Consider the following 22501-nt stretch of genomic DNA (forward strand, 5'->3'; position numbering starts at 1 on the left):
GAAAAATAAGTTAAAATATTTGAGCGGGGTTTGATCGTGGCAACAATTATGTATGCTTTTTGGTTTCAGAAATATCTTTTAATTAGAAATAACAGTAATTTTCTAACATTTTTAAAAAGAACTGAACCAAATGATTCTGATTCTGGCAAATCTTTTTGTTTGGGAGGTAAATTTTTAATATTTTTTCATAATCTCCCAAGCAGGAAAAGTTTTGGCATCTTGCCACATAATTCAGTTTAGCTTGCAGCTTTCCACTATTTAACTTTTGCTTAATTAATTATTTAAATGCCCAAAAATGTAATAAATAAAAAATTTTATCAGCCGGAAAGATCTGTGGGTATGAAAATGAACATCTAAAAGGCATAAACTTTTCTCTTGGTCCACACAAATAAACACATACTTACACACAACCACACAACCGAACCATATATATGTATACATATGTATATAATAATAAATGCAGTTTTCTTATATATTTTTCCTTGACGCTTTCTATTTTTGGGTGAAATAATTATTTTTCGCTCTAACTTTTCGCTTGAAATGAAATATTTTGATTTGCCGGGGCTGCCTGTGGCAAAAGTTCGTTAAAAATATTCATAATTACTTAGCGTGTGATGCGGCGGCACTTGAATGCCTTCTCTACCCCCAACACCATCGACTCCATCACCAGCAGCAGCACCACCACCACCGCCACCACTGATGGCAACGCCAACGCCAAAGCCATTGCTTTGCGTCACTTGTACCCAAGCGTCCGTCTTGCTCCTAGTCACCACTCCTTTCCTGCTGGCCAGCAAAAACTTGCAAAGAAAACTGAAATTTGTGCTACTTAATGAGCATAGAGGGGTGGAGTGGCGTTGGCGGGAGGGGAAGAGAGGTGATGGTAAAAGCAAAAACTTTGTGCGAAAAACTTTCCGCTTGTGAAGCGTAATAGAGGCCAGGCAAGGGCGTGGCATTAACTTGGGCACGTTTAAAATAATTACGAATTTATTTAAGCTGCTTTATGGTAAAAAGAAATAATTTACAATAGAAAGAAAACGCAAAAGAGAATGACGAATGGAAAAGGAAATGAAAGGTTCGACTTCTATAAAAATGAACAAAAATTTAATTTGAAAAAGAGGCCACCGACTTTAAGCAACTTAATACGTATTGCCTTAAGTTAGTTAATGATCGAAATAAAATTTCAGATATATCTATGTTAAATGCTCTTCAGAACAAAGTATTAATTCATGGTTACTTCTGCCTTCTCGATTTAAACAGACGTCTAATATGGTCGGAGATTTCCCTTAAATCCCAATATATACACCCAACGCATACACTTACACTCATACACACACACACACTCACACACACATACATACCTTCACATTGCTGAGTCGTTAAAAAATATTCGTTCTACATTTTTAATGGGGATAAAAAAGGGGCCAAGCACACAAAGACGCAATTATCATGGGCACCCACGACAAAAAAAATTGCCGAAACTACTGTGAATGCAAACAAAAGTCGGACTGGCCGCCATCATTTCTCGTCAAGGAACATGTGTAAGCGCACACAAAGGACATGTTTCGTATCTTTTCGTTTCATTTTGCCCACTTTTCGACAAGTCCATTCGCAAATTTTATGCTGAAAGCGGGTTAAAGTCGAGCCAAGAGTGTATTCATATCTACATATATGTACATATGTATATTTTTGTATATATGTGTGTAGGTAACTGCTCAAACACTCAACTGGCATTGCCTTTTGTATTTTTTTCCCTCTGACTCTCTCTGAATTTTTGTGTATTTGTGCGTAAAAGCCTTATAAATAAGTTATACACGTGGCAACCGTATCGTGACGATGACGACGACACAAAAACGTTGACGACGGCGACAAGAACACCAACAACCGAACAGCACCGAGTTGGCAGTGCAATAAACCGAAAATAACAAAAGGGAAAAAGTGTATAGGGGGGCAGGAGGTTTTCAGGAACCCGGCGTATATAGGCATGACTTTGCTTTTAACCAAATTTATGGTGAACAACTCTCTTTTTTTGAAGAGAACACTTTGACGTGCAATTGGTGGAATCTAAATATCCTTGCATTAAAATCGAATGGTTTTTAAAAGCAATATAAAATCCTAATTGGCACTACTTAATGGCTGACTGAAAATAAAAGGCAACGAAAACCAATGTGATTGACTGGCATTGAGAGTGAATTGCAGTTAAACAAAGAAAACTTTACTTAGTTTCTACCTAAACTAAAAGATTTCTTTCTACTCTTTTGCTCTTATCTATGATTTCATGAAAAACCAATTAGGGTAGTTGTATTCTTTATTGCCTTTTTCTTAGATTCTCGTAGTCATTGTATCTCTTAGAATTTTTATTCTTGGGTGTGAAATAGCAAAAATTGAAAGGAAAAAAATAATATTCATGCTAAAAACAAAAACCTGCCAAAAACCAACCCTTTACCAGTTCGTATATTATTTAGAATAATTTCTTTTCATTTTACACCCAATGCATGTGTGTGAGTAAACGCATTTTCTTGCCAAATTGAAATTGTAAATTATTGCCTGAAATCAGCTTATAGAACTGATCAACTGTATGAATGTGTGGTACGTGTGTATTACTGCGGGTGTGTAAGTCAGTTCAAGCAGAAAAGTAATTGCGACAACAAGAGCGAAAGCAATTTCAAGCAAAGTTCATTCAAGTGACAGACAGCCGGAACACTCCATACGAAGCTTAGTGCCATTTCAAATGAAATTTACACAAATAGACCTAATTTTAAAAGCATAGAGCAGCAGCAATTCAAGTAGGCAATTAACAGAAGAAAAAAATGGTAAACGCTTTTGCCTTCGATATATTGATTTATAATTAAGCTAACAAAAGATATTAAAAACGCAGTCATAAGGTTTTAACTGCTGACAAATTGGTACATTTATTTTTATCTTCTGATTACAAATTTTAGTTTATAAAATTATTTTAAAACATTTCAATCAATAAATTTAAAAATATTTGTTACCTTTTTCTTGGTCTTAATTTGAAAATTTTAAATTATGCTTTTCGAACTGACAAGGGTATATAAACTTCGGTCTTGCAAAGTTAATTTACAGGCCCATTTCCGATATATATCAAAAATATGGTAAGGTTTTTTGTGAAACTCGATTTAATGATGCGCAAACTATTAAGCTCTTTGAAAACATTTTTTGTTCCAGCTTTTAGAGTTTATTGCAGAGAGAAAAAAAATATGAAACTGGCTTAACACAGGGTCAACATTTATTACCTCTGACACAAGCCATTAAATAATTAAAACCTCGACAAAAGAATAAAACGAAACAGTTGCTGACACCTTACACCCAAACACACACACACACACACACATGACGGTGTTTACATCAACAGTAAAATTTTAAAATGAATTTCATATTTTCCATATAAACCTTTTAGCTCAGCCTTTTGGTACTTGACTTAATCTAATTGAACTCCACAGACATCATGGCGTATAAGCAATTGAATTATGCCACGTCATCAGCGAAGATGAAAAAAATTGTCAATAGAGAATTTGTTAGGCAGCAGCAGCAGCAACAACGAAGAATTGAAATTTAATTTAAAATACATCAAGCACGCATTAGGGTAACAGGGGGCATGAGGGACTGGATGGCAACAGAGGAACAGAGGGTGCCGAGAGGGCAGCAGCTGCCAGTTTTACAAAATTAACTTGCGGGCCTTGGCAAAGACAAACAGCAGTTGAAAATGAAATAAAACACATACAAAAACAAAGAAAAAAAACGAAGAAATAAAAACATAACCTTTTCTCGTCAAGACAACGGCTTTGAGATACCCTCTAACAGATATTAAAGTAACTTGAAATGAATTTATGAGTGTTAATATTATTTATGGCATTTCATGTTAAGAGTGGTTTGAAAAATTGTGATAGTATCAAGTATCAAGAACAAATTTGCTGTTGGTGCTATGGACAATGTTTTGATTTGTCTTTTGTAAATACAGGGTATCAGAAGTAGACACACACATGAAATGTGAGAGAACTTGACATATGACATTTAATTTAGTGTCTTTGGTATGTTGCCTTCACTTGGCGCAATGCCAAAAGCATTTGTGAGCATTCATTAATTTTCATTTTCACCAAAAACGAAGACAAAATAAAAGCAAAACCAAAAAGAAAGAGAGTAAAAAAATTGTACAAAATAATAACGAATATTGCATGCACTGACAAATTAATATCTGTTATAAGTTGATTACCCTTTGCAACCAGACATTATTCACAATTTTAATATATTGATTGTACAGGTCGAAAATAAACGGAGAGCAGATCTGGAATCTGGGATCTGGAATCTATCTAGATAAAACTATTTTTGTTAAGAAAATCAAGATGAAAAAATTTTGACTTTTGTTTCACAGAAATATTAATATACCCTTCTAAATATAGATTATAAAAGCGAATAGCAGCAAAACTTCATACGAGAGAGTTGTGACGCTGTTTTTGATGCTGGCGCCATCCATGTCATTATGAAGGAGCATTATGTCTCGGACTTGCTCTCTTTGTGGTTTTTACTCGTTCTTTTTCTGTCTCACCCACTATACCCCTCTTTCTCTCTCGCTTTTATTCATATTCATTGTCAAGTCAAGAGAGTGCAGCTCGACAAGCTCGAAGAGCCTGGCTAATAAAATATTTTATGCGGGGCTTATCTGCCATATCAAAAGCATGAGTTTTGCAGCTGCGACAACAAAAAAGAGAATACACACAGAAAAATGAAAAAAAAGGGAAACTGAGGCCCAGGACAACGCATTATTAACAGCCACCCACCAAACCCCTACGCCCCATCATAACCAAGTTGCACGCCCACACGTACATACATATATACATACATACACAAAAATAGCGGCAACATCAACAAAAACCAAGCGACAAAAGTAAAAAGTCTCCCCAAAAATACATATATATATATATATATATTTATAAATTTGTATGTGTGTAGGTACATTTAAACATTAGAGTTTATGACAAAAAGCAACAGTCCTTAGAGTATGAGAGTGAGCAAAGCAGGAAGAGTGGACAGAAGGGCATTGTATGTAAGTGGCGGCTGGACAATGACAGCACATCTTCTAGTTGGGAGTTATATTTTTTGCTGTTTTAGGGCCTCTACCGGTTTTCTGCTTTTTGGCTGGTTTTTGCGGACTGGTTGGCTAATTCAGCCTCAATGCAGTTGAGAGCCAGCAAACACTTTTCCACCGCAAAGTCCACATAACACATGTGAAAAACTTCTCTACCTGGTCAGGTGACCACAGTTCCCAGCTGTGTTAAAATGAGTCTCGGCATTTAAGCTTAACCAAAAACTGTTGAGTAGTTTTACAAAAATTTTTAAATTCTATACACAAATACGAATAAATCTCTTCAGGTTCTGTTTCAAAAGTTGCTTACTGCTAATTGACTTGCCTAAACCTTTTGTTTCTGGATTACAAATTGAATATGAACACAACACAATAATTATGATGCATTGCATTGTATTTTGCATTTGTGTTTGCATTTAAGTTTAATAATCTGCTAAGAGCATTGTGTTTGACTTATATTGTTTGGCACTTGGCTTACATACACTTGGAGAAAATAGGAATAGCGAAAGGTCGCTAATGTGCTAACTTTAAAGTCTATTACTAATAAATCGAGAACTGTTTCGTTTAGGTAAACTTTGAATTTATCAGAATTTATATGGAAGTTGAAAGTCTTTTTTGTTTCCGCTTCATTGATTTTTAGATTCAATTCAATTCTTGGATTTACTCAATGCTTAATGCTTTTAGAATAATTGAACACCTATTGCAAATACGCACAAACCAAAAGAAGATAAAATTTGTTTTGCTTGTCAATTTCTGGGTAAGATATTCAAAATAATTATTTAAAGCTTCCCAAAAAATATTCTCCCTTTTGCTTCACCCATTTTAATATATGAGGGTATATTCATACATATATTGAGTAAATATTGTGTATGTACGAAACACCTGGCTTCTGGTGGAAAGCTACGAGAAAGCCCAGAGATAAACAATCCAAAAGCTGATGCTAAGGATGCTGGAAAAGCCAATGCCATTGCATCATTTGATCCATCAATTTTATACGTTTTTCAATTTTTCTTCCATATTGTTCAGTCGTTTCTGTTGTATGTATTCTCATCATCTTCCACAGCAACAAAATGGCAATTGTAGCAAAGGCAATGTCGTTGACGACACCAACATGGAATGGTTGGTAATGTGGAGATGAAGTGGGGAACAAGTTGGGCTAGGTTTGGGGATTGGGTGGTAAACGAATCACTGGCAGAGACAAATACCGATACATTGTTGTTTCTCTATAGACACATAAGGTAATTGAATGCACTAGCGACACGCATGGGTGTGATAGGAATTCTGGCAAAGGAAAATGGTTTAAGGGTGTGGCAGTTGGATGAATTGTAAGTGTATAAGTAGTAATGGGATTCGCAACTGGTCGAGGTAGCTTTGATTTAGAGCACATTGAACGCCACTAGAGCGAGTTAACCACACATCTTATAGTGAAAACAGAATATTTTAGATGTGATCTACTAGAAAAACAACATTTTATAAAATCGAAAGATAATTGTTTTTAAGAACCTTTTCAAGATCTAATTTTAGTCATGTGCAATACATTTAGAGCCAAGTCATTGCATTATATAGAAATTAAAGCCAAGCCATTTGACAGAAATGTTCCTTCAGTTTTATCATCAGTTTGTTTGTCTTTGAATTTGAGCCAGAGACTGGAAGTGAGTCTCGGTCTTGGATATTGGTGTCTGTCTGTAGTAGCAGTTTGTCGGCTCGTCGTGTATTTGCTCAAGTGCTTTGTGTGCGTGTGTGTGTGTGTGGGAGTAAGAGTTCTGTGTCAATAGTTGGCATACATAGCAGTCATTTGATGCTAGTCATCGTCATCATCATTCTCTTCTTTGCATAGAACTGAAATTGGAAATTGAAAATCACATTGCCAACTGCCACACCAAGCATTAGGAGCAGTAGGAGCATTAGAAGAAGCATGAGGTTGAGCTCACTTGATTGATTGCCAATGCATGGGATTTGCATTGAATAATTGAACTATACTGTCTCTGGTTTTAGTTATTCTTTTGGCTCATTTTTATAGCTATTAAGAAAAATAAATTTGCGATTATCTATTAAATAAAACAAAATATCTAAAAAACTTTGAAAGATTTCTTGCAATCGTCAAACATTCAATTTTATCAATAAATCAATGAGAGTTACTGCCTAATTATTTGGGAATTTTTATTGAATTTTTATTTTGGTTATGGGCTATTGAAAATTCTCTGAATATTGGCATACGAACTGAGAGTACAATAAGTTTGAAGTGAAGCTGAAAGCATGGAAATCTGAATTCAGAGTTTTGTGTGAATATTTGTGTACTCAATTGTTGTTGAGTTATTTCAATTTCTACTTTCTACTTGTACGTAAGGGTAAGTTTGCATTTACTTTCTGCAAATTTTCGTTTATTTGCTTTAAATTTTACCTATGCCCATAGGGCGATGTAGGAAAAACCAAATGTTTGACACAGCCTAAGTTGCAGTTTAAAACTAGTTGGATGTAAATTTTGTTCATATGTATATTTTTTTAGAAACAAAGTAATGTTGTATTTTCATTAGCTTCATCTTACAGAAATAATCCTACTTTAGTGTGAGAAAGAAGTTTCCTATTAGCTTTTACTAATTTTAAAAGAGTTAATTTAGTCGCTTAGCATATAAAAAATTATACCTTAATGTAGTGAACTCATGCCACTATTTATGTGGACTGCATTACTTTCATGTTGCCTTTGCCAGTGTTGTTTGGCTTGCCATGTTTTGTGATCCATTTCAGTTTAGGAGTAGTGGCAAAGTCCAACTCAATCCAATTCGAGTGCCTGCAGTTTATGCTGTTTGAGTTTGACTTTTGGTTTTGGTTTAAATTTTCGTTGTGCATTGCATTGCATTGCGTCCCAATGCACATTGCATTCATGACTATTTGAATAATTCATGCAAAAATAATCCTAGTTTTATCCAGTTGATGCTGTACAAGCAAAACAAATGTGCATACTGGAAATATGAATGAAAAAATATATATTCTGATATACATTTATGTTATTTGGTTATTATGTAAGAATTGCCATTTGCAATCAGATCTATAAGTAACACTCACAGGCTAACTTATGTTATCAGTGATACAATAATCATATTTTGCTAACGTTGATGGAGATAGGCAGCAAAGGGAAGCAAAATCAAATTGAATTGAATTGAATTTGAGTTTGAGTGCCAAAAGCAAACGACAAATGAAAATAATAATTGGCAGGACATCAGGAGAACTCTGGCAACTGCAACAGACATATCGATGTCTGTTAAATGCTAATGAATTTATAATTCATTTCTTTCACCCGTTTGCACGATTTCCTTTCGTGTGTTCTCTGTTTCTCTGTATCTCTCTTTGGCAATTTTTATGTACAATTGCAATTTAAAATGCCACAAGGACAATTTGCGTATCCTGTGCTGTGTGGGTATTATAATTATCAGAGCGTGGGAAAAACCATGGATATATTTATGCAGATGAATGTACATACATATATCTGTTGATACTCAAAGTGTGTGTTTGTATGTACAGGTTTAATTAGCTGTCATTTATTGATTGCACTATGTTTAACTATATGCAGTAGGGCCGGACACTTCCTGTCAGTCCCCATCATTCTGCCCTTTACCTTAATTCTGCCCTTTGATGCAACTGTACAACATTAATCAAACAAAACTGTTTTTTTTTTACTTTTTTTGTTTTTTTCTTTTTGTTTTGCTTTCTTTTTTTATACCCTTGCAAAAAGGGTATATTAATTTTGGTCAGAAGTGTTCAACGCATAGAAGAAAGCATCTCCGACCATATAAAGTACATATATTCTTGATCAGCATGACGAGACGAGTTCAAATAGCCATGTCCGTCCGTCTGTCCGTCCGTCCGTCCGTCTGTCCGTCCGTCTGGATCAGTTAATGACAGTTAATGACACTGTTAATGACAGTGCCGAATTTGATCAAGATCGGGTGACTATATCATATAGCTCCCATAGGAATGATCGGTGGTAAACAGTGACTTTGATCAATAACCTTGTTATTTGCTTAGCTAAGATGGTAGGTAGGCCGTTCTTGCGTTAAAACATTTTTCCACTTTTACGGCTACACGTGGGGAAAGAGTAGCAAAAAACTTGCAAGGGTATACAAACTTTGACGTTGTCGAAGTTAGCCCCGGCCCTCTGGTTTTTTTGTTGTTATTGATGTGCTAATTAAATAACAATGAAGTGGGAGCGGAAACATCTGTTTTACAATAACAATTTGCCCCACCATTAATCAATCAATCAATTTCTACATAGCATTAAGTTCCGCACATAATTAGTCAAATGGCCAAATCGGCCTCGGGGCTGGACAAACGGATCAAGCAAAAATTTGCATAGAAAATGAAAATGAAATTTTCACATTTTGGTTTTCTTTAGCAGTATTTTGCAGCTGTTGTTCAAGATGTAGTAATTTATTGCCTCAAGTATATACAGACATTTATATATTTACTATGGAAGAATAAATACTTTAAGTTATTATATCACTTTGAGTTAACTTTAATTTAGATTTAAATAATTTTAATTGCAATGATTCGAGAGTATCGAATCAAAACTGGTTATATAGTTTAGGCGACTGCTTGTGCTAAAACTTTTTTTTCTGCAAATTCAATGGTCATAAGCCATATGATGGACAATATTTTTCCATTTGGGATACATTAAGTGGGTACATCAACTGGTAGCAAAACCGTGTCAAGACAAGAAGAGTTAGCAAATATAGTCAAGTGTTTTTACTGCCTGTGACAGTCAAGACGATAATCAATAAAGTGTACCGGCGGCCAGCAGTCTTTACCACACTTTATGTTAAACTATTAACAGGATGCACGGCTTCCGTAATGAAGCAGCTGCAGCCGACGTTGTCGTTGACACAAAAAGCGGGTCACAATAAAAAAAAGGAAGAAAAAACCAGAGGACCGGGGCTAACTTCAACCGCGTCAAAGTTTGTATACCCTTGCAAGATTTTTGTTAGTGTTTTCTTTCCTATTGCCTTTAAAGTGGAAAAACGTTTTATCCAAAAGGTCGAATGTCATTAACAGATATATAAAACTGACAAATGTTTAATTGGAAATCAATCGCGTCAAAAGTAACGAAGTTATTCATAAAAGTCACTGCGTTAAGCCGATCGTTTCTATAGGAGCTATATGATATAGCCACCCGATCTTGATTAATAGTTATGTTAAACTAATAAATAAAAATTTTTGTGACAATTGACAAGATTAACGAAGCTATGGAAAAAAGTCATTGTTTTAGAACGAACGTTCCTATGGGAGTAAATGATATAGGCACCCGATCTTGAGCACAGTCGTTTATATGTATAATAAACTCACCAATATTAAATTTCACGACAAAAGCTCAGAAAATAAGGAAGTTATTGAGAAAAGTCAATAACGGTCGGACGGACATGGCTATCTGAACTCGTCTCGTCGTGCTGATCAAGAATAAATAACTTCTGAGCAAAATTAATATACCCGTTTTGCACGGGTATAAGAACTGCATATATGTACATATTTAAAAAATGAGATGGAGAGGAATAAAAGAACTCTGCCGCATTGTTCAGAGTGAGATGGAGACAGTGACACCAGACACCTCCTGTTTGGTTGGTGCAATGTCCTAGCAAAATCGACACTCAATATCAGTGCTTGTTATGAGTTACGACATAGTAAAACAGACAGACACAGCTGCAGTCTGCTTGACTACTTGTCTACCAGCCAGCCAGCCGGGCTCTCTGTGTGTATGTCAACCGCAATTTCCTTTTTTTCATCTCCCCTGTTTGGTCTAAGGCCCCCGCCTAAAGGAGAAAAAATCAAGCGTTAGCTTTAAAACACTCCAGCACTAACAATCGGCTACACGATTTCATTTCCGTTTTCGACCACAAACTATTTATCATAATCATAAACAACAACACACAAGAGAGAGAGAGCGCAGGGGTCGATGAAGAAATCATATAACCAGCTTCTGGCATAGCCCTTCTCAATGTCTGTTACATTAATTAACTCATAAATCTTTCTTGCATATCAAATGACACAAATTGCTGGTATGGGTCAGGCAGTCACACCTAAACTAACCTTTCGTGGTCTCTGACAACAACAACACCCATATGGCCAATTATTTTTCGTTACTTTTGAAGCAATATACACTACTCGAATATATGGAAAGTTTTATGTACATATATTGATTTTGATTTGCAATCACAAAAAGGACAGATTGCAAATCAAAATCAATATACATCACAAAAAGGATAGATACTTTGAATTAATAAGATAATTATGATGATGCCGTCTATAAATCTAACAAGAAATGATAATGTCAAACTTCGGAAATTCGTAAATCTTACAATTAGCCTAAAAGTAGAATATACTCCAGGATAATATACTACCATTGACCTCATTGGTTCGCTGGTTAGATACGATAGTGTATAAAGTGGTCATTGCTTATAAAATTGGCATCGTTTCTTTGTTCTAAGCCATTCCGTATTCACATTAATTTTTCGTTCATGTTTTTTTTCCCTCTTTATGCTATTTTGATTAATGTCGGCACACCTTTGAAATATTGATATGCTTTTGGCAGCTGTCAGACGATGCCTCCATTTTCAATCCCCCAATCCAGTTGTGTTCAGTTCACCAGATCCCAGTGGGCATTTCTGCAATATTTTTTTCCCTCAGTATTGTTTCAGTTTTCAGCTTTAGTGTTAGTTTGTATCTATCAATTTGGCCATCTATCTATCAACAACAACAGCAATAACCATTATATAGACAAAAGTCATTTCAACAGCATCTCTGGTATGTTGAAATACCAGTAAACATTGGGACTATTAGTTTCGGATTTCTGGCAATCGAATGATTTAGAAAGAGAGGCAAGTGAGTGGGCAGTGGAATGAGATATTGGGCAAAAAATTAAATGTGTTGAGATTTCATCAAATTGTTAGAAGAGTTGATGACTAGCTGTTAACGGGCTGTAGCCCCTTGCATGTATACAAGGTGATTTATTTGCTTTGACTTAACTAAAAATTCTGCATATTTGTAATCCACATAATAAGTTTTTGGCACTCTATATGCAAATAATATAGCTTGTTTTCTCCCCACGTCACATTTTACTAACCCCTCTACAGAGATAGTTTTAAGTTGCAATAACTTTTAAGTTTATGCACATTTGTTGGTTGCGTTGCGTTCTCTAGTGAATTAGATTTAAGTACAAGGCGGAAGGCAGACAGAGAGTATGACATGCTCAAGTGGGGTAAATTTGTCACGACAGGAAAGGAAAATGCGGTTGATGCTATGCTGCTGCTGGGAAAATGCTGTGTGTTGATTTTATAGCGTGTCTTCGTCTCCATTTGCAGTTAGTGCATCATTTGTATGCATTAAAGATAAATAGAAGCTGACATCGACACAACATTACGACTGCCATCTACCTTATTACCTTGCTACCTCTGATGCCACCAGTTAGTTACCACTCACCTGCCCTCCATAAAATTTCGTGGAAAACTGAGAGCTTTGTTGCGGTTTAGACACTCATTTCATTTCAGTTTTGGTGTTTGGGACGTCGCATATATGTACATACATACATACATTGGTATGTATGTACCATAATATCATCATGATCATAATCAGCGGCTGGAGCTGGGCCACTTGCTGCTTGTAATGTTGTTTGTTGTTGTAGTTGGTGGTGGTGGTTATGGTGATGGTGCCTGCCTCCTGGCACTTTTCGCCAGCTTGATGCACATCAAAGGCGCCGCGTAATGAGCAGCTTCCTCTCATACTTCACATTACCCTGCTCATCCCTGCCTTGCCCTGTTGTGTCGTCTACTAGCGCAAATTGACTTTGTCTGTGTGTTTTTGACACCTGCGGCAATTCGTTTTCATGTCCATCCTCCAGCCTTTATATTTCTACTCCCCCATCTCCTTCGCCGTATCCTCCTATCGTTCACATCCTCTTTTCCCCCATACACAGGTCTGCCATTTCGCTTCAAAGATAATTTAAAGCGAACGCGAAACTAGTTCATGCTGCTTACCAGATGAGCAGAGAGAGGATGAGTTGCACACCAAGCACTGTGATGGCAACCTACATATTTTCAGCCTGTTAGTGTAGTAGTAGGCGTGGCTTATGCATCTCTACTTTGCTTTTTGGCATGCTGTTTCATAGCCGCAAGACTCAACATTCTATAGTTTGTTAGTAGAAAAAAATGTATATAAAAAGACTAAAACTATGCTATAAATATTTCGAGCTGCGTGCAGCAAAAATTTTTCAAAAAGACAAGATCAGAGGCAGGGGGTAAGGAGTTGCATGGATTCCACAATGCCAGGTGGAATTTTTCAGAATAGTAACCAAAAAAAAAAAAAAAGAAATACACAACAATTTCGCTCTGTTTTTCTAACCTCCATTTGCGTCACCATTTAATTTGAGAACTAAGCAATATACGTTATTGAAATAAATGAACGTCAAAAGGTAAAAGTCAAAGTCAAACTTTGACCTCAGTTGTTGTTAACAATTTTATTCTGTTTCTTGGAGAAGTCTTGCTTTAATTTACCTTATGCAAAATAGATTTTTCCTATGCCACATTCACATTAACTGTGACATTACGAGTGCAACTTTTCCGTCTCCTCCGACTTTTGCGACTTAAACATGGACTTGAACCTGGAAGATCGTGTTGTCGTCATTTCATGCTTCATGTTTTCGTAATTCGTTTATTAAATTTACACCTTGGGCTATTTATGCATACAAATTTGTTAGGACTGTCTGCAACTTTGATGTATGAACTCCTACTTTTCCTACCTACCCACTTCTTGCTGGACCTTCCCTTATCTCATCACATTTCCGTTTCATGCTGCTACGTCTGCTGCTCTTTTGGTGTTCCTTATGTAAATGACATTGCATAAACATAATTAACTTGGCCAGGCCTACGTGTCGTATGAAAGTTTTTCATGGATTTTTATGACCATATAAAAGCGCTCGAGAGCTTTTGCTTGTGGCCAAGTTTTTCTCTTCTTTGCTTTGCCTTTTCTTTTGTCTTGTTTTTGCTCTTGCTGTTGCCTTTGTGTTTAACTTTAGTCGTAAAGCGAATGGCGGCTTATGAAACCATAAAAATATTCGAACATTTTTCCACCTGCGTCAGTTGATTGCCTTACTTTTGGTTGTTGTTTTCCTTCGTTTGCTTGGAATACAATAAGACCTCAAGCAGCAACGGTTTGCCAAAAAGAATATAATATGGCTAGTGCCAACTGCTCTCAGCGCACAAAAAGCCAGAAAGAAGTGACATGACTTCAAATTGAATGCAACGGTCCATAAGTGAGATGCATTTCCAAGAAAAAGGAATCCATATCCCATTGTGCTGACTATAAGTCTCAATCGCTCACTCGCTCTCGGCCCCCATGTGGCTAAGTCGAAGTTGTTTTCTTTTAAGCAGGAGCGTTCTTTACTATTTGAAAAGGAGATACATAAGAAAAGAAAAAATCACTTTAAAATCTAGTTTATCTTCTCTTTAAGCAAAAACTATAAAATTAGTTTAGCTAATTTTTATTTCTTTCCTTCATGGTCAGAGACAACGAATTGTTTAAAAACGTAAACTATAATATTATTATTTTCAAAGTGTGGCACTAAATGCGCTCCTGTTTTTCGACTACTGGTTATTGAGTCGGGCGTTTAAAGCTCAATTGGTTTAAGTGCAAACGCATTTGGCTATGAAAGAATGGGGAATTAACTGGTAATACTTATTCTTTATTCCATCGCCCTACAAATGTGGGTGTAAGCCTCTTGTATTTCCATTTTGGTCCTTGCAGTATGCAACACTTAATGTACTGCAGGTCATGTCAAGTGGAAATCGGGGATATGGCAGACAATTTATGTGGCTTTTAAACAAATTAACCGCAGAAACAGTCAAGTCGAGCAGCAGCAGCCTGAACATTTTGGGTATAAGCTGACTAATGAACCATCATTTGCCCCACAATTGGTTGATAGCTTGTCGGTGGCTTGTAAGTAATTGTCAAGGATACTGTGAATAAAGTACATTTTGATTTTGCGCACTTTCACTCATGACCAAAGCCCGAAAACTATCCACGCTGCTGTAGTTTTTAAGGTGTGCCATCATTGAGCAAATTTGCGGGCCATCCTTTTTTGGACAGCACTTGCCGTACTTGCTCTCTTTCTATCTTTCTTCTTGCCTCTCCCTTAAATAGTCCGCTGAGTGCACCTGGCAATAAATGCTAATATTTTATTCAAAACACTAAAACAAAACGTTGAAAGCAAATGCATTTCATGTTTCATGTTGTTGCCCCCGCTGCCACCCGTGGGAATGGAGAATGGAGAAACGTTTATCAAATGCAGCCAGTGAAAAATTAGCTTTGTGTCTGTGTCGTGAAAGCTTAGAACTCTTCATAATAAAAATATATATGTATATAGCGCATACGGCGCGTTGTACACCCAGATATTCTGAGTGTGCAATTTACGCATATTTGCATATCATTTGGTCTTTCCCCAGCCACTTGCTTAAATAGAAAGAAACCCTTTAAGGTGAGGAAGATGGAGTCTAAAAGCCGCTTTTCCATGGTATAACTTTTTGCTTTGGTTTGTTCAATTTCTGGTCTCATGCTAGGCTACTTAATGTTTTGATGTTTCAGCTCATTTACAACCCTTTTTCGGTGGGTACACATGAGTCGGAAATGTGTTGTGGCTGTTCTTCGTTTCATTTTATTTATGCAAAAATAATTTTCAAATGTTTCGCATATTTTTTGACGTTTACTTTGTGTTGGGTTCCTTCAGCATATTCCTAACCACAGGAGCTCACAGCTCTGCACCCTCTTTACCCTTACTCAAAAAAAAAAAATATATAAATAAGCCCCCCCCCCCACCCCATCACCCTCTCAACTACTTCTACAAAGAATCTAATAAAACTTTTGCCAGCAACCTGCCAGCAGCAACAACAACAACAATACTTGCTGCTTATTTGCTTATCATATGCAAATTTTCATGTACCAAGTTGAAGTTTTTTCTTTTTGCAAACGAGCACCTACAGCAACAACACAAAAACAGAAACAGCAAAAACAGGAGGAAAAAAAAGTAAAATGAAAATACTGAAAAGTAAAAACCAACCCGAAGAATGTTTAACAAGCTACCTGAGGGCGCTCATAAGCAAAAGTTCAAAAATAACAAAAATTTCTACTTTTATTTTTACCACGCCCATCTCGACGTCTTTCCCTCCCTTTGCCCTGATTATACAACTCTTCGGGCTGGTTCGAATTGTGTATACATATGTGTATCCCATGGATAAAAGTATTTGTCTACAACTAAAACCATCAAAAAATATACACAATCAGAGGAACGAGGCCCATCAGCAGTCAGCCGAATTTTGTATTCCCTTGATTTAAATTAGCTTTAAGTTTTTAAAACTTATACGAACGCAGTCTTAGCCCGCTTTGGTGTTATTCAATAGAATGTGTAAGTATACATACATATGTCCTATTTGTAGTGTATTCACATCGGAATCAAAAAGCAAAACATTAAATACTTAAAAAATTTACATACATATACCCAAATGAGCGTACATTCAACTAAATGTATTTCCCAAATAATTGTAACAAATTATTATGCACACAGCATCAAAATTTTCAGCATAATTTCTATATAGGTAATTTGCATAAATTTCAACAATATGCAGTCCAAAATACCACATTACGGGTTAGGCAATTATTTGGAGCATAATGTGATGAGATAAACTTAAATATATGCCACTGCTGCTGCTACTGCTACTGATTATGATGATGATAATGGCGGTAAAAGGGTTTGTAATACGTGGCAAGCACTCATGTTAATTATATTTCATTGATTTCTGACTCTCGGAAGCCTAATGGCTAGAAATTAATATTTCTAATGCATTTTGAAGGAGGGTCCACGGAAATACAAGATGTTACCCTAAAGTACGAATATAATGCAACATCTAATCATATTTCATGATATTCGATCTTCTTTCGCAAAATATGTACTCACTGGGTAATTTTTACAGGTAGCTTAGGTAAATATATATGAAAAGCAAAACTCCTGGTCGAGACACAAACGTGGTATTTCTCTTTGATTTATGTTACTTTCAAGGCGGGATAAACATGATCCATGAATCAGACAGATTATGACTGAATAGTATGAATTATCAAATATTAACATTTTCCTTTTTTTTTAAATGCATGGACTCATAAAGACACAAGAATGGCTATTGCGAAGTTTATATACCCTTCCAGTCCTTGGCAATAATATGTTTACATGTTCAAAATTCTTTTTCTACAACTCAATTCATCAATACACAAAAAAAAAACATCAAATTATTACTCTTTTTTCCTAACACACAGAGTTTACGCAGCGTTTCGTCTGTGTGTGTGTATGGTCTGCTGCTCTGTTCATTTCGACCAATGACGTAGTAGGCAGCAATCAGCGCTGATTTATATTGACTGTAACATGTGTTCTATTTATCCGATTAGATTAAAATTTTGGCATGTTTTATATGAAAAACTATCATATTAGTAAATTTCATAGGGATACTCCAATTTCTTCACCTATGTTTCTTCTAAAGCCATATAATAAAGTGGTCCGAACTTGACAATTTTCATACTTCACCTTACCCGGGTTATAACTAGCTCAAATATCCAATTTCAAAAGCTCTTAAGATGGTTGAGAAAAACGCATACGCACCGACGGTCTTACGGACGGCTTCTCATGCTGATCAAGAATATATATACTTTATGGGGTCGGAAACGTCTCCTTCTGTGCGTTATAAACATCTGACCAATTTTATAATAGCCTCTGGAGGGGTATACAAATATACAGATTAAATAAAAATATTTAATGCCTTAGTATATGTTTAATCTTATTATATTCAAAATCTACGACTTACTGATATTTGAACCGCACAATGTTATGTATATAAACACTAAAAAGCTTCACCAACAATTTTTCTGGCACCTGTCTTTTAATCTTTTTCACTATTATAACAAAAATTCATTTACTTTTTAAAGTTTCCATAACAATTTCTTAAAACTGATGGAGATTTACTTGGGTAGTAACAATATAACTATAATAAAAAAAGAAAACTTGATCCTTAATCTAGTTAAACACGGTTGAGAAGGCAAACTTCATTTGCTTGATAAGAGCTTAATGCCAACTATATATACACACACACACACATACACACACACACATGTATGAAACATTGTAAAGTATATATGTATATGCATGCAATGTACATAAAGTAAAGATGTTGGTGGAGAACTCATGCATATATGAAATTAACCAGTTATACTACAGTTTCCTGCTTTGTTTCTGTACTGTCGAGTTCGCTGAAATGAAATTCAATTACAATACTACCCAGGATACCAAGTAAAGGCAAAGACAGAAATAGAGAAAGGGAGTGAGAGTGAAAGACAAAAGCAATTACAACAAAAATGCTTAAAATGGCAGCTGCGACCATGTTAATATATCAGGCCTGTCCAAAAAAAACCAAAAAAAATGAACAACCACCAAAAAAAAAGAATGCAACAAAAGAAAAAGGCGCTCAGATGAGGAAAGAGACGATGAGGGTTACATGCAAAACAAATAACACGGAAATGAAAAACGAACTCAACTGGAAAATTGCAAGCGCCCCCCACACACCCGAATACACTCATACTCTCACACACACATCTACATTTATATACAAACGGAAGTTGACTCGCCAGTTTCCGACAGAGATTCACATTGTTGCTTTTTCTCCTTATTGTTGTTGTTGCTGTGGTTGCCTCTTAAAAAATTTACTACCGCTTAAAAATGGCAAAAGAGAGGGAAAGAGACTTGGAGAGGTAGGCAGCGAATGGTAGGGCATAAAATATTTACCACGCTGAAAGACATTTTAATTTGCAACAAATTCGAGACTGAACCTCAGCCTCATTACCAACAAATTGACGGCTAGCAAACAAATAGTTTCTGTTTCAATATTTGCCACCATCACTGGGTGGCTGCTAGATCCTGGATGCTGCAATTTGGAAAACGAGAATTTTACCATTTCGTTTTTGTACCACCAACCCCATTATCATCCCCTTTGCCTTCATCACCCACTATGTCGCTGTTTCTTTCTTCCGACAAGCTTTACGAGTGGCTTTTAATGGTTCTTTTTTTGGCCAAGGGAAGTGATTGAAATTGTATACGTTGTTGTTGCACGTCCTCGAGTGTTGCAGTCAATGCACATATTGTGCACACACACACACTCCGAGACATGTCTATGTGTGCTCTTTATAGCCAGAGTGTTGGTCAGTTATTTTTGTTATTATTTTTGTCTATCTCACTCGCACAGCACTCTCACTCTCTCTCTCTCTCTCTCTCTCTCTCTCTCTCTCTCTCTCTCTCTCTCTCCCTCTCTCTTAGGCTATCTCTCTCTTTCATTCCCACTCTGTACATATGTCCGAGTTTGAGTCGATTTGCTGCAGACCAAAAAGTGCTAATAAAATCTAAAGTGCAAGACGGTATAATATTACATAAAAGTAAATGTGCATAGAGTGTATACATATATACAATAAGTGAGTGCATATATGCAATTATATAACAATTTGTTCAACTTGTGACAACCGTCTAAGTGATATGGGTGCAGAATAAATAAGGGGAAAGAGAGACTTGACTTAAGATGTGCTATCTAATACCTATTGAAAACTGGCGCATTGCGGCTGAAAAACTAAAGTTAATTTCAGTTCAATATGGATGTAATTAGCAATTCTATAAAAACTTTGTTCCTTTCAAGTAATTTATTAAACATTTAATATTTAACAAATACAAATAGGTAGCTAACCTTATTTTATACAAATTTCTTGAAATCGCAGCCATTAAATGAAAGGATGTATGTAAACTTTGAGACTGGATAATTATATAACGCAGCGTTGGTCAAATAGAAAATGGAAATAATATTAAATAAACGCCAAACTGTGGCCAAAATAAATAATAAATAAATATTAATGCTTATACACAGACACACAGAAATACATATGGGAAATGAAAATGAAATAATCTGCCAACTAAAAGGCGAATAAATAGCAGTCGAATTGACATTCATTTTCGTTGTTTATGGGCGACCATTTTTATAGCTGCTGCCATTTACTCAACATATAGATATATACATACATATGTGTGTGTGTGTGTGTGTGTATATTTGTTGCGTATGTGACATTCTCTTGATTTTTGTTTTATTTCTTAGTCTCTGTTTCTGCGGTCAGTGACACGTGCTTTGTGTTTATGCTTGTGTGTCTGTATGTGTCTGGGTGGGTGTGAATGATGGCGTCTCCCTACTTTCCAGACATGCAAACAAAAAGTAATAATACTGAATTATGCAGAATGAGAGAAATGTTATGTGATTTGTGCCGAGATGGCACATTTTTATCAAATCAAATCAAAGCTTCAAATTACACACAATTTACACATGAAATTTGCATAATTAATTTAACACCTACAAACAAAACTGCAAATTGATTAATATGATTAGCTGAAACGGTGACCCCAGAAGTAAACCTGGGGCCAACTGGAGTTCTGTGGACAATTTCGCAATGAAAGGAAAGTAAGCATATTAAAATTTCACTCAGAAAACTTTTGACATGGCAAATAAGAAATAAAAAGAAAAATATCATAAGAAAAGTTAGAGGTCTCTCTCTCAAAAAAAAAAATGTTTCTGACAGATGAAATCTTTCGCTTGAAAACTTTTTGTAAGACAAAATAAGTCTTCTCTTTTACAAAACAGCATAGACGTAGCTCAGTTATTCTCTAGAAGGGGTTTAATAACTTCATTTTAGCAAGCTTGTCATTATAGATATTATGCTTAAATAAAGAAATCAATATTGATATAACTTATCTGACTTAATTTGTGATAGAATATTTTGGCTTCTTGATTGACCTCTTACTCTGCTCTGAGCCTGTGAAATTAAAGTTTTATTTATGCAATTTTTAGTTTACTTTTAGCTTTTAGGAAAGAGTTGGCCAACAGTTTTTGGAAAATAAAGCTAAATATTTATATAAAAGCTAAAAATATTTGCATGGTTCAATCAATTTAACTGTGGTGAGTTGGTTGGTTTTTACTTTAAGAGATACATGAAAACTTTTCACTTTTCATAATTGGCTGCACATCCATCAAAAAAGGACAAAAAAACGAATTTAATTGCTTGTTTGTGCCTCTTTGTCAGTGCAAATAAAGCAAATTTTGCATAAAATGCAACCAACTGGTTGGCTAAGAGGAACGAATAAACTGCTGCAAGTGGCAGAAGAGTTGATGGTGGAGGTGCGGTCTTCCACTTATGTCCCTTAACAATTGAACAATAAAAAAAAATAACAAAAAAATGCATAAAATTCTAAGCTGCATAAAGTGCAAAAGGATATGCAGTACTTGCCCACACACCCACACAGAAATGTCGAGATGTTACTTGAGTGTTTGAGCCAAAGATTAAATGGTGTTTATGGCCAAAAGGGAATGCAACTCCCTACTTCTAGTTCCTCTAATACTTTTGACACTTGTATGTGTGCATGTGCTCTTTCTTTCTTTCTCTTTGGCAAGAATTTATGGCTGCAAACATTTTGTGTGCTCTCCGGCATACAAAATAAATAAGCAAGAGTTTGAAACTTTATTCTGCTCTATGCCCAAACGACATTATCTAAAACTTATTTCTATATTTTTAACACTCTCTCTTTGTGTTTCTTTCCTGTTTTTTGCTGTCTTTTAGGGTTGGACCTGGCCTAAAATGGGAAGCGTGCTATTCGCAACAGTTATCATAGCACTACATTTTGCCACCGGCGGCCTGGCCAACCCAGATGCAAAACGCCTCTACGACGATTTACTGAGCAATTACAATCGCCTCATCCGGCCTGTTGGCAATAACTCGGATCGTTTGACTGTTAAAATGGGTCTGCGACTGTCACAGCTCATCGATGTGGTAAGTAAATAATTTGATAAAATGATAATATTTCCCTGATTTTTTTGTTCTAAAATGTAAAAATATAATAAGATAAGGAAGGAATAGAAATTCAAACTAATCACGACTAACTTATGACAAGAATAAGAAAGAATAAATGGCCCATGAATACATATATGAATAAAATATATTAAGAACCAAAAAAGTTAATTAAATATTATAGATCATCAGCTTTAAGTGCTCTGTAAAGCAAAACATCTAACAATAAAAAAAAAACACTTTAGAACCCGCAAATATGAGAGGCTTTATCTTAATAATATTACTATTGAGCATGCAAAAATTGAATATATTTTCTATTGACTAAAAAAGTTTCCAATCCAATTGGAATAAATTCAAAGCGAACAAAATGTTCGTATGCTTCAAAAATCGATTTCTGGAATAGTTGAGCCACAACTTCATTTGTTTGACAAGTGACAGAACACGGTTAGAGAGAAATAT

The 22501-nt window shown here is 35.7% G+C and overlaps 1 protein-coding gene across 1 annotated transcript in view; it reads left to right on the plus strand.

Moving 5' to 3' along the window:
• Positions 1-22501, plus strand: part of LOC6649556 (acetylcholine receptor subunit alpha-like 1) — a 60833-nt gene that overhangs the window by 16725 nt on the left and 21607 nt on the right. The window contains exon 3 of the mRNA XM_002072368.4: positions 21815-22024. Within this exon, the coding sequence (XP_002072404.3) occupies positions 21833-22024 (192 nt within the window). The 5' untranslated portion in view covers positions 21815-21832. The remainder of the gene's footprint in view (positions 1-21814; positions 22025-22501) is intronic.

Source organism: Drosophila willistoni, chromosome 3R, assembly GCF_018902025.1.
Source record: "Drosophila willistoni isolate 14030-0811.24 chromosome 3R, UCI_dwil_1.1, whole genome shotgun sequence".
In the NCBI taxonomy this organism is placed as follows: domain Eukaryota; kingdom Metazoa; phylum Arthropoda; class Insecta; order Diptera; family Drosophilidae; genus Drosophila; species Drosophila willistoni.